This window comes from Neovison vison, chromosome 4 (assembly GCF_020171115.1).
Source record: "Neovison vison isolate M4711 chromosome 4, ASM_NN_V1, whole genome shotgun sequence".
NCBI lineage: Eukaryota > Metazoa > Chordata > Mammalia > Carnivora > Mustelidae > Neogale > Neogale vison.
In genome coordinates this window covers 20637983-20651451 of record NC_058094.1, presented here as the reverse complement: position 1 = coordinate 20651451, position 13469 = coordinate 20637983, and the positions used below count along the sequence as shown (strand labels likewise).

Here is a 13469-nt window from a genome sequence, read left to right as displayed (position 1 = left end):
TCAAGTGGTGTGTACTAGATGACCGGATATATGTATTGAGAATTGAGGACAGAAAGGCAGCGAAACACACGGGTTCTAGGGTTAGCAGCACACACACGGCTCTAGAAGCAGAGAGCTCAGATGGCATTACCCAGGGAGACTGCATGGAAGCACAGAAAGACAAAACTTAACCCCAGAACTTAGAAACATACACAAGATCGGATGAAAAAAGAGGAAGGAAAAAAGGTAGGAATATCACAGGGTTCTGGAAAGAATGCTAAATGGGTAATTTAATAAAGTCTAGAGTATATAGCTTCGCCATTAGTTCAATGTTAATTAAGAAGAGCGCTTTTAGCTCGAACTTGCATTTAGACTATGAATACCAAGTTTCCAAACTCAGTTGGACCACCAGGTTTCATAACCTTGAGCTACTATCTTACCTCTAAAATGACAATAATCGTTATTTGAACTATCCCTGTACAGTTGTTGAATGAATAAAAGGAGACGGGCACCTGGGTGGCTCAGTGGGTTAAGCCTCTGCCTTCAGCTCAGGTCATGATCCCAGGGTCCTGGGATCGAGCCTCGCATCGGGCTCTCTGCTCAGCAAGGAGCCTGCTTCCCCCCCTCTCTCTGCCTGGTGCTCTGCCTGCTTGTGATCTCTCTCTGTCAAATAAAAGGAGGGACACAGATAAATTTGGTAAAGAATAAACTTCCAGACAAATAGGAAGCATTATTACATGTACTAAATACATAAAAGGTGGGAAATGGGAAGTATTTTGAACCAGACTTATTTCTGAAGACATTTTGACATTTCTTGTTCAGTAGGAAGTAACACACTTATGATCGCCAGAAATTGACTATTTTCCCTATTCTGATTTCTTGTGTAATTCGTTTCAGTATCGTCCCAACTGGTATCATCTTCTTGGTCTATATCAAATGTTTGCAAGGCAGTTTCATGGAGCTGCTTAGAGGGGCCAAAGAGAAAAGTATTTGTCTCCGCCCTCATATGCTTAACATGGTACCTTACGCATATCAAGTATTCAATATATCACATTTAATTTTATTAAACTCAACAGATACACTGAATGCCTACTATGTGTAATTAGGATTCCTGGGGATGATATATGCCCACAGACAAATATTCAACATGTAAATTTGCAAGAACAAGCACAAAATCTGAAATTTTCTCATCTGTAAAATGATACTGATGACAAGTTGCCTCAAGGAAAGAAATATCCAAAGCATCTTTCATCTCACGTGGCATTTTGAGGTCCTGTCCATTTGCACGCAGCTTCCATTTTCAAGGCAAATGTAGAAACAAAATGGGTCGTTCATCTGAGAGGTTTATCTGCTGCAGCAAGTTCCCCACCTAAGGCTCTCCCACTGCTTAATAATTTTCACAATAGCCAGTTGTTTGGTGGAGGATTAGGTCTCTATGTCAGAAGCAGGAGCAAATGAATTAAACCTGTTCATCTATACAGAACTGATTTGCTGTCAACAGCTAATGCGAGGAAAACGGGAAAAGAAACCCAAGGAATTACGATTTATGAGATGAATCGCTGAGCCACATTCTACACTATTTGGCTTCCCTGGGGGCTGAAGAACAGTCTCAGGTAAACTTTAACTTGAAATGCAATTTTTTGTTGCCGTCAGAAGTTTCCTTTGGCTGTTTAAAGCCTTTTAAGTTAGTGAGCAGTACCTTGTTTATATATAGAATCATCCAAAATTATCTGGACAGATTTGCTGATGATGTCTTTTTTTTTTTTTTTAAGATTTTATTTATTTGAAAGAGATCACAAGTAGGCAGAGAGACAGGCAGAGGGAGAGGAAGGGAAGCAGGCTCCCTGCCGAGCAGAGAGCCCGATGCGGGACTCGATCCCAGGACCCTGGGATCATGACCTGAGCCGAAGGCAGAGGCTTTAACCCACTGAGCCACCCAGGTGCCCCTGTCTTTGGTGTTTTGTAGTTGTTTTAAAGACAGCTGACTTTGACAGATGAACAAATGGAAAGAAAAGAAAAAAATCTCTGAGGAAAACGAACTAGCAATACACGTAAACTTAAAAGTTTCCAAGAAAGTTATGTAGAAAGCTCACATGCTTGGGCCCCTGACTTAGTATATATATATTTTTATTATTTATTTACTTGACAGGGAGAGATGACAAGCAGGCAGAGAGAGAGGAGGAAGCAGGCTTCCTGCTGAGCAGAGAGCCCGATGCGGGACTCCATCCCAGGACCCTGAGGTCATGACCTGAGCCGAAGGCAGCGGCTTAGCCCACTGAGCCACCCAGGCACCCAGGCACCCCCCACCCCCCGCCGGCTTAATATCTTAATAGTTCTTCTCTTGCATTTCTGCTAATCACCAGATTTGAGATTGACTATCAATTCTGAAAAGTTCAACTCAACAGCAGAGCTGGCGGCAATTTTCTCTATAATTATGTCTGTTCAGGTCCACCAAATGAGCGTAATTTCCAGGTGTTCTAGCTATGGTCCCGGCATTTGCGGCTCAGAACTGGCAAGACATTTTAGTATGTTGATAATTTTGAACATCAGTATTTTAAATTCCTTTTTATTTCTATAGTGCTTTTCTTCTAAGGTACTACATTACTCACATCATTTCATTCATCTTTTTGGGTTGTTAATGATCTGGATTGAGGTCCAATCAACATATGGTTAAGGGCAGCTGGTGAGAAAAATTTAGGACTGAGAAGCTGTAGTGAATGGAACAGAAACTACAAATAGAAATAGAACAAAACAGGGGCGCCTGGGTGGCTCAGTGGGTTAAGCCACTGCCTTCGGCTCAGGTCATGATCTCAGGATCCTGGGATCGAGTCCCGCATCGGGCTCTCTGCTCAGTGGGGAGCCTGCTTCCTCCTCTCTCTCTGCCTGCCTCTCTGCCTGCCTCTCTGCCTGCTTGTCCTCTCTCTCTGTCAAGTAAATAAATAAATAAAATCTTAAAAAAAAAAAAAAAAGAAATGGAACAAAACAGAGTGTGAGTTAAACATGGAGGGATTCACCATGTGCCTCCAACATGGGAAATTCCAGAAGCTCCAGGTGGTACGGGAATAATAATAGCTTAGTGCCTTATAGTATGATCTACCAGGCTCTATTCTAAGCCCTTCCTTCACATGCTATTTTCATCCATCCCCTCCGCCAACATCTGATGAGATAGGCTGATCCCTCTTTTATAGATAAAGAAATAGTCTCAGAGAAGGTCAGTGATAGGTCAAAGGTCACTGAGCTAGCACACATGTGAGCTGGGATTCCATCTAACCCTGTCCAAATCTAAGCCTTTAACAAGATATGCTTGTGTCTGGCAACTTGCAGCCTTATGAAGGAGCTAGGCACATAAATAACCAACTGAACACAATATAAAATTCAATAAGATCTATCCATTTTATCTGTGTACCCATCTTATCTGTCTTCTACCCTCCATTCCTTCCTTCCTTGTCTATCTATCATCCATCTCACCATCTATCTATGCTGCTGAGTAAATTCTTCTCCCTCCCTTGTCCTGAAATACAGTGGTTCACACAGGCCCTCCGGACGATGGTTCCCTGAAACTCAGTGGTACACACCCTCTTGAACGTGCTCTCCTTCCTTTTCTGCCTTACTCTGCTTTCACTCACTCCTCCTTCCCTAGGGTTGCACTTTCCAGGAAGGTACTAACATGTGTGTTTGCCTCATGCTGTGTTTCCTAAGGCATCTGGGCTTTGAACTCATGCCCAGTAAGGAGGCCAAGGCACTTAATTTCAAAAGAAAACGACATGATGCTCTCACTGAAGCCAAAGGAGGAACTACAGAAGGATAAAAAAATACATTAGATTCACTTTGCCCAAAGATTTGACCCTTGCGAGCCCCATCTGGGGTTCTCTTAACCTCAGCCAAGATGAGATCTCTCAGTTTGAAGGCACCCACGGAGGCAGGACTCCAGCTGAAGGATATTTTGTTTCCCACTGGCCTCAGCTACTAGAAGGAAGTGCCTTTAGGACAAAAAAAACTCAGCTGGGTTTTTTACCCTAGGGAAAATTTCTTCTCCTCCCGGAACCTCAGTTTCTCCTGTAAAATAAGATTAATCTCCACATCATAGCATTTTTTATGGAAATAAAGTGAAATATTGTGTGTGTCTTCCACATACTACACATATCCTAAGAATCCTTAGTTTCTTCCTATTTTGTGATTTCCTTCTTTAGCTCAGCTTCAATGTGTAGATGTTGTCCTGATGAAAGATGACCCTCTATGAAGGAGGGTCAGTTGAAAGCAATGACGAGAAAAAACACGATCCCTCTTTCTTATTCTCACGTAATAGGGTGTCTGTTAAGTACCTTTTGAACTTTCCATTTTGCAGCCCGACTGAGCTTTTACATAATTTTAGTTCCCTGAATTTCGAATTTTCCAGCAACAGAAGAAAGAAGAGGTCCTTCCTCATGAGCACTTCTAACAGTATCTTTGATGAGGGAGTTTCAACTAATAGTTCAACTGATCATCTAATAGTTTCAACTAGTAATCTAAAATCATAGATCAAGCACTGTGATTAAATGCTCCTGCCTCTCAGTGATCTAATATTCCTGGGGTCTGGGTATTGAGTGCATTGGCACTGGCTGGCTTTTATGCTGTGCTAATAAACAACTTCAAAATCTCAGTGATTTAAAAATAACAAAGGTGGGCGCCTGGGTGGCTCAGTGGGTTAAAGCCTCTGCCTCCGGCTCCGGTCATGATCCCAGGGTCCTGGGATCAAGCCCCGCATTGGGCTCTCTCCTCAGCAGGGAGCCTGCTTCTTCCTCTCTTGCTGCCTGCCTCTCTGCCTACTTGTTATCTCTGTCTGTCAAATAAATAAAATCTTTAAAAAAAATTAAAATAGAAAATAAAAATAAAAATACCAAAGGTTTATTTCTCACTCATGCTATATTCCTAGTGGGGCCTAATTAACATTGTCCTTTGTCCAGGACCTAGGATGATAACACAACTAATATCTAGAATGTGGCTGGTTTGCTGTAGAAGAGGAAAAGAGGGAGAAAAAAAAAAGTTGGGGGAGAGGGTCATATGCCCATAGTTAAGTGCTCTAATTTGGAGTGACATACCATTTTAACTCACAAGTCAAGGCCAGAGCTATTTGTCCTGTCCCCACCGTCCACGGTCCCCCTTACCAAAAGACCAGAAAGCATGGTCTTACCATGTTTCTGGAAGGGAGGATGGAGAATGGTCTACAAATAGCACTTGCAGCGACATCCTTGCTCAATAAACATTACTCATACTTTCTTATGGACCTTTGAGCACAATCCGGTCAATTTTCTTTTCTTTTCACTCAATATTAAAAGAAGGGACAGAGGGCACCCGACTGGTTCAGTAGGAGTAGGCAAGCACATGAAACTCTTGATCTTGGGGTTGTGGGTTTGAGCCCCATGTTGGGTGTAAAGATAACTGAAAAACGAAATCTTAAAAAAAAAAAAAAAAAGAAAGAAAGAAAGAAAAGCAAGCAAGAAAGAAAAAGAAAGAAGAAAAGAAAAGAAATGATAGAAAACAAAATGTGGGAGCAGAGATTTCTGTCTACCAGCCTGGTGTGGTACTCAAGGGAAGTATTTAACCCATTACCAAGCTTATTCTGCCCTACGGTTTGACATCTATTCCAAAAAGCCACGTGCAGCTGTCAAGTACTTCCTTGTGAAGATAAATACAAAGAAAACTCTGCAATGAGTTTAGGGAGATGGCTAGCAACCAAAATTATACCTCTTTCCTAAGTCCTGAGGGAATGTCTTGGACCTGACTTCTAACTAAATGGAATATGGAAAATGCACACATTAAAGACTTCTACGCATACTAGCTAAAGACAAGAAGGACTTATTTCCAAATGAGAAAATGTTTTATGGTTTAAAAGAATAATCTGTGGTCGTAAAACAAATAAGTCTTACTACTTAAAAGTAGAAGACATTTCCAAAGCTGCCTCCCCTGGGATCTCACTGACTAAATGGAATTTCTTATACCTGAAACCAGGGGTGGGGGCAGAAGAAACTGACAAGTGCAACAGAGTAGATTGTTAAGAAATGGTCCTTTAAGATCGTTTTTTTCACAGATAAATAAGTCCTTTTGATTTTTGCATGTTTGGAGTATTAAATCGTATGTCGTCGATTTGTTACTATTATTTTTTAACGACAAAAGCTCAAAACTAAAGCAGACCTCCCACATATCACCTGGTCCAATAGCCCTGTTTTATTTATTTATTTTTATGATTGTGATTTTTTATTCAAGCATAATTATCACCCAGTGTATTAATTCGTTTCAGGTGTCCAATATAAGGGTCCAGTAATTTTTTGACATGGGTAAAGTTAAGACCCACAGTGCGGTGTCACCAACTGGACCTCAGACTAAGACAGAATCTTGCCTCCAGGCACCTCAGCCATCTCACCGTCCTGTGTCCAACTGAATTTCTAAATCACATTTTGGTTGTTGTTGGTGGTGGTGGTCTTAGTGCAAATTGATGGTGGGGGCATCTTTTTAAAGAATAGGTTCCTGATATCTGTATTTGCAGAGAAATAAAAGAACTCACTTCTTTGAACATGAAAGCAACATTAGATGGGAAGGGAATTGAGGTTTTTGAGTCATAGGCCAGGGAAGAAAATTGAATTTACCAAAGGCAGTCAGGAGGTTTAGATGAATTACTGTCTTGTTTTAAATCTAAATCCATCTTGACACCCATTCTCCTGTTTTATAGTTGATTATTGAAGAAGTTCTTACAGAAAATGCTTCCAAGGGACAGACTAAATTGAAGTGAATATCCTAAGACTATTTTTATTTTTAGAGAAGTTGTCCCAACAAAATTAAACAATGTCTTCACAGTATTAAGACATAATTTTAGAGAGGCAAATTTTAAAAAATCCAAATAAGAAAGTCATAAATCAAGGCCATTAGGAGCACATCACTTTTTTTTTTTTTTTTTTTTTTTTTTTTTTTTTTTAGCAAGGCTTTAGGAAAGATATTTCATTTTCTCCTGCATTGCCTGTCCATTATGGTCTGGCTGATTCAGGTGTTTCCCAGAAATTGGGGTGAAAGTGACCTATCCAGGCCATACCTGGGAAGTTATGTCACCTTGAGTTCGGAGGAACCATTGTGGTGTGTCTGCAGATGGTTCTGGCCTTCAGGACCTTAATTTAGAGAAGCCCAGGTAACTGTGAGGGGGTGTGGGGGCACACAGCTTCATACCTAATGTCTTGTAACACTATTCTTATCCCTCACAACTGTCTAAAAGAATCCTTTTTTTAGACTTTCTATGCTAGTCACCCCAAAATATTCTGTGGCAGTGAGTTCCAAAAACTAATTACATGTCACATAAAAATGCTGTCCTTGTATCTATTTCAAGTTGGCCATACCTCCGTCTTTCTTCTTACACAGATAGTTTACAGATGTTGCTAAGAGTTCCGATTCACTAGTTCCTGCTCTTGTGGGTTGTTCAGTTTTATTTTGATTTTTGTTTTCTTTTCTAAACACGCCTGCTATTACTGTTCATATTTGCATTTTGTTTACTGGACTTTCACTATCACAAATGCGCCCTGGGCATTTGCATCTCTTGCCCTGTGCAATCCATCACCCTTTAGGGCTTTAAAAACCCGCTGTACGCTGATGACCTGACGTATTTTTATCTTAAGCCCAGACTTCTCCTACACTCCGCCATTTTGAATCCAAATGTCTACTTGACTTCTCCATTGGCACATTTTACAAACACGTAAGACTGATCAAACCAAACATGTATTCTGGATGCCCAGAGCAACCTGATGGGGAGGTCAGGAAGTGGGTTCAACTGAGCTTAGGCTGCCCCTCCACGGGTCACTATATGAATCTAGTTCATTTTTGTTCCTCACTTAAGAATGGGTCTTCATGAAGGTATGGATATGAACCATCATAGTAGAAATGTGCAAAGGAATATCTAAAATATTGGTCAGGTGGATAGGGTATCACATCTGTATTTTGAAAGAGATCAAAGGCAACATTAGAATGTTAACTCTCCGGCAGTAAGGAAACTGTCGGTAGATGATGGAACACACTACCAGATCTCACTATGGCTCCTCTGACTTCGTAAACACACCTTTAGTGTCAGGCACCGTGGAAACCTGGGAGCCACAAATGTGAAGAAAATGGAAATCTGTGTTTGCAAAGAGCTTGTACTGTGTTTCCCACAAAGTGGTGGTGCTATCCCCTACAAGTTCTGGAAAAATCTGTGGAGGATTTCTGTTATCACTGTGACTGCTAGACATCCTGGGCCATCAAGAAGAATCTCGTGTCCCACCCACGTCAAGATGTTCTATTCACACACACACAACACACACACACACACCCCTACTTATCATTATCCTGGCCTGGATTCAGATTCCATTTTATATATACACAAAGTGGTTTTTGCATGATTTTTATATATACTGAACTTTCTAGGAATTTTACAACATAAACTTGGATAGAAGGTTGTATTTTGCTTTGTTTAAAACTCTGGCGGGGTTTGTTGACCATTTCAGAAAAGCGCCACATGAAAGCCAACACTGATCGTTGTTTTGAACCCCAGAAGATGGCATGGGCTCCGACCTTTGTTCCTAGCCGTGTGTTCATGGCAATTTCACATAAAGACGTTAACATATCTCGGCTTCATGATGTCTCCAGCGAAGTTTTGTTTTCTTTTTAGCTACTTTCCTTTTATTTGTTCTTTATAGTGTAGTTATGCTGGTATATTGACTTTAAAAATTATGTACATAAGTAAAATATAGGTACTCTAAATTTCGTTTCAGGGGAGCAAGAGAGTTGTTACAAAGGATTTATTTTCAGAGTGCGTGGAAGAAGGGATATGATTGCGAGTTACTGCCCTACAGGGTAAGACCTACAAATACACTGGTAACTTTGACATTTTGGCTCCATTGCAGCAACACGAGGGGCATCCAGGCATCCTTAGTCAAAGCCTTGAATAAGGCAAATATAATTTTTTATAAAATTACTCTTTCTCTGCCCTCTATTTCCCAGTCCTCTTTTTTCGGCGGGCTACAAAGAAGAAACTCTAGCTAAAGAAAATGCTACTGGTTAATGAGATGCTGAAAGGAATAATGCTTTTCACAGAAAGTTTTCAGAATAGGGACTATACCGGCAGGAGGGCTGAGGGTTCCATGGGGCAAAACCCAGCAGGCAAGTTAGTGGAATCTAAGGCAAGAAGAGGTGAGTGTGTGTTTAGTGCCCCTCTGATAGACGCTGCCACAGCTCTCCTTCTAGAACTAAGTGCATAAAACATCTGGCACAGATGCTTTCTTTCCCCCAGCCAGGGGGAACTGGACAACTGTGGTTTAAGCCTAGAAGTAAAATTAAAGATCAGATTCAAATTAGGGCACTGTGCTGAAGGTTGCTAGGGGCAGGGATCAGGACTGTTTGGGACTGAATATATGTCAGATTCCCCTACAAACTCCAAAGTGATCGTTCTCTTAAAATAAGTAAAGAAGCCAACAAGTAAAAGCGAGACAAAAACTCTCAATCACTGGGCGAGAGGAAGAAAACCGAAATAAACAACAAAACAACAGAACAAACCAGAAAAGGCATTATCCTAATGGACAGGGGGATCAAGCTGTCAAGATCCCCTTCTTGCCCTCAAACCCCTTTATTCCCACACTCCATCCAAGTCTTGTCACCATGACATGAATCAGCTTTGAGAAGGCCAGCAGATGGTTTGGGCACAACACAATGGGAAGTTTCACCCACCAGTTAAAATCTAGACCCAGGTGGGATGTTCCCAGAGTATTAGGTGGCCCCGAGCACCCATGAATGAAGGGGTCTGGGGACACAGTGACCTCACCTTGCACTGCAGGCCTCCCCTGGACATTTTAGTTAGCATTCCAAAGAGCCAGTGACTATGGCCTTAGTCTTGGAGACCACACCCCCGCATGGCTTGCCTCCTGGTATATCCTGTGTTCTCCCAGAAAAATCTAGAATTCTACTTTGCCACACCATTATACTTTCTCCCGTGCCTTAGGTTCGGGACACCTGGATTTTATCCCCAACAATGAAAACATTCTAGTCCTCCTTCAAGGTAATAAGTAGTGTAGCCTTCTCTCCCTCCTCGGAGGGTTATCAGCATTTCCTTTACAAAATTCCCTTGGGTCTAGATTTACCTACAGTGAGCTGATTGCATAATGCTAGAAGCTGCTGTTCATATGGAGCGGGATTGTATGTGGTGATATGGCAGGTGTGCCTAATGTTATCTTTGTTTTATGGAAGAGAAAATGAAAACTCAAGAAAGATGTAACTTGGCCAAGGTCATGTGTCAAGTAGACGGTGCTGGTGGATTTGAATTTTGGTCTGACTGATAACCACTGCTCTGCGGCTTCCTTTGTAATGACCACGAGGACAGAATCTTTTATATGCCCAAGTCACCAGCTCCTGCCCTTTTGTTACACTCATTAGACAGAGTTAATTGTCCATTATCTGCCTTCTCCATTAGGCTACAAGGCTCACGGGGGCAGGAGTGGTGTCCATCTTGTTTTCCACTTTCGCTCATGCCTAGGGGCGTGCCTGCTACAGAGGACAATTTCCTGTGATGCTTCTACTCCTTACAACTGCACCGAGGGTGCTTACGAAAGGGCATCTGGACTCCTTGTGTCTAAGTACAAAGTATCCATCTCCAGTCATTTCTTAAATAAAGTCAATCTGAGCAACAGAAAGGAAAAGGAAAATCTTTCCTGGTGAAAGTATTTCCTAGGTTCAAAACACATAGAAAGTCTTCTCTTTTGATACTGGTGCATCATTTATAATTAGTTTTATCTCTACACACATCAAGCTCTCTAGATAGACTATATATCAAAACATACATTTACTTATTGCTTTGGAGCACTTATTATTAAATACATACATTATTTAGTGGAAATTCTGAAACTTAAAAGTCATTGATAATATGTTTATTATCAATTAAATCTTTAACAGAATACAAAGGCAAGGAAGAATAAAATGTCCCCACTTTCATAGCAGAATGATGTAAACTAACTAAACGCTAGAATGATTAAATTAATTGTGGTACATCCATACAATGGAATACCATACAATGAAAATGAATGAACGATTGTACATCCAACAGTTTAAAAAAATGACCTCATAAATGGAGCTTAAGTGAAAGCAGCCAGATATAGAAAAGTGATAAAGTCCATTTATATAAAGTCCAAAACAAACAAAGCTCATCTATGATGTTAGAAGTCAGAATATTGATTAGTCTGGTTATAGACGTAGTAGTGAGAAGAATGAGCCCAGGGAGATTCTGGGTGCTGGTCATGTATTTCTTGATCTGGCTGCTAGCTCACAGGTGTTCCCTTTGAGAAACTTAAATTAGGCACTTAGGAGTTGGGCAACTCTGTGTGTGTGTTATGTTTTAATAAAGGTTTACTTTTCAAAAAGTTCTCCATGGTAACCATATTGGTGGAGCTATTTTATATATTTTATCTTACATTAGGTAGAGGTAGATAAGATTATACCTACTTGCGCACTCCTGTCCAACCTACATTTTCTTTAGTGACTTTGCTATTTATTTACTTATTTATGCTTGTGTATCCTGGGAACTACCTGGAAGATTTCCTAGCCTACTACTCACTATTTGTGGGTCGGATGTTGAAACTCAAGCATTTACTCCAACGTGTTCGAAACACATATGGGGCTTAAAGTCTCACAAATGTCTGATTCCCATCTTAATGTACTGTATACTCTGGTGACATAAAGGAAATAAGTCATTAGCCATACAATAATCTACAAACAAATCTTATTAACTTCATTGGTCAAAATCTAAACTAAAAAAAAGGTAAGCTAAGTCAAAGACTCCTTTCTTTCCAAACAGCACATTAAAAATACCTTGTAGCCCTCTTTAGTGCGGATCTTCAATTCTTGAAATCTATTTTAGAACATAACTAACATTAGTCCATCAATATCTTCCACATTATATTGAAGTTGAGAACTGGAAAGAAACCATTTTAATAATACAATTGCATTAGGATGCTAAATTATGCAGTTATGAAACCCGTGTACCTGTGTGTGTGTGTGCGCGCATGTGTGTGTATGATCTTTTCTCAGGTGCCAGTTTCGCAAAATTTCCCGTTACATTTGCTTAAGTGGGGAAAGAGCCTAATGATGTATTCTCTCATGTTCACCCCATCCAAATTTTATTCTAGTTATAATAGTTCTAAGAGGACTGACAACTCCCAACTTAACTCTGCTTCTAAGAGGCTACTCTGAATAATCATAGTCATATCCAACTAAGCAAAGATGGTATGAACTCCTGGAGGGCGTCAGATCATCTGCAAAGAGGAAAGTAAATAAAATGGATACAAATCATTCCAACGAAAAGGGTTTAGAGCGCCTCTCGCCTTTCCATAAACCCAGCAGGAACTTTCCAGTGCAAAGAGACACGCCGGGAGCGGCGCGACGGGCTCCGGAAGGAGGTCTCCGGTTCCAAGCTGCCCCCAGCTCTGTCCCGGGCCAGGGAGCGCGCGGGGCCGCGGCGGGCAGGCTCGCAGGCGCCCGCGTCCGGCCGGGCACTTACCACGAGCGCGCAGCACAGCAGCTGGTTCATTGCGGTCCCCGGGAAACCTCAGGCGCTGGGCGGCGGCGGCGGCTGGGCGAGCGCTCCGCGGCGTCTCCGCAGCCCGTGCACTCATCTCGTTATATATAGCGTCGGGGGCGACAGGAAGTATCGGCTTGCCTTTGATCATTCATTCTCTATCTGGACCAAACTTTACACCTTTCTTTTTTAGGAACTTGGGCGGGAGCGGCTTGGCTGGGGGGGTGGGGGAGGGGTGCGCAGAGCCCGGGGGTTAACGCTTTCACAGCCGGGGTGGAAAGAACGGGAGAGGTGGGGGCTGGGGGTGGGGCGGGGGATGTCTGGCCCTCCCAGGGGAAAAAGAAAAAAAAAAAAAAAAGAAGAAGCCACCGGGCTGCGGAACAAGGAGGCTACTGTCTCTGCGCGGCCCTGAGGTTTCCTGGCCGCTTCCCGCCAGCGGGCGGCCTCCTTGGCAGCCGCCACCGGCGGTGGGGGGGGCCGGGCGCACGCTGGGGAGCTGCGGTGCCGGCCTCCTCCGCCCTGCGCGGCCGCTGCAGCCAAGATCGGGGCGCAGCCGGGCGTGTGTCCCACACCCTTAATACCCCCTCTCGGCTGACCCCTTGGCGGCGGCTTCTGAGAGCTCCAGTAACAAGGCCGGGCCTTTCTGCACCGCATTGTCGCTGCGCCCCGCTGGGCGCGATCCCGAATCTCCAAGGTTACAGAGCCCGTGCCCAAGGAACTTCTCTCCCTTCTGTCTGGTTCTAGAGCCAGGGCTTCCCCGCCCACCCCCCACACCCCTCACTTCTCCTTGTCTGGGGTGGTGAGAGCCAGAGAGAAGCAGCCCAAGAAAAACTTCCTCCCTAGGGCAGGAAAAAGGCGTGCTGGGCGCTGTCTTGTCCCCTATTTTCCTCATCCACACTCTCATCATCAAAGGGCCCTGGGGACCGACTGGAGGGCC

At 42.7% G+C, this 13469-nt stretch overlaps 1 protein-coding gene across 1 annotated transcript in view; it reads right to left on the bottom strand.

Moving 5' to 3' along the window:
* The window catches only part of TNFRSF11B (TNF receptor superfamily member 11b), a 28598-nt gene extending 15999 nt beyond the window's left edge, over nucleotides 1-12599 (bottom strand). The window contains exon 1 of the mRNA XM_044245052.1: nucleotides 12515-12599. Within this exon, the coding sequence (XP_044100987.1) occupies nucleotides 12515-12544 (30 nt within the window). The 5' untranslated portion in view covers nucleotides 12545-12599. The remainder of the gene's footprint in view (nucleotides 1-12514) is intronic.
* Between the last annotated feature and the right edge of the window lie 870 nt (nucleotides 12600-13469).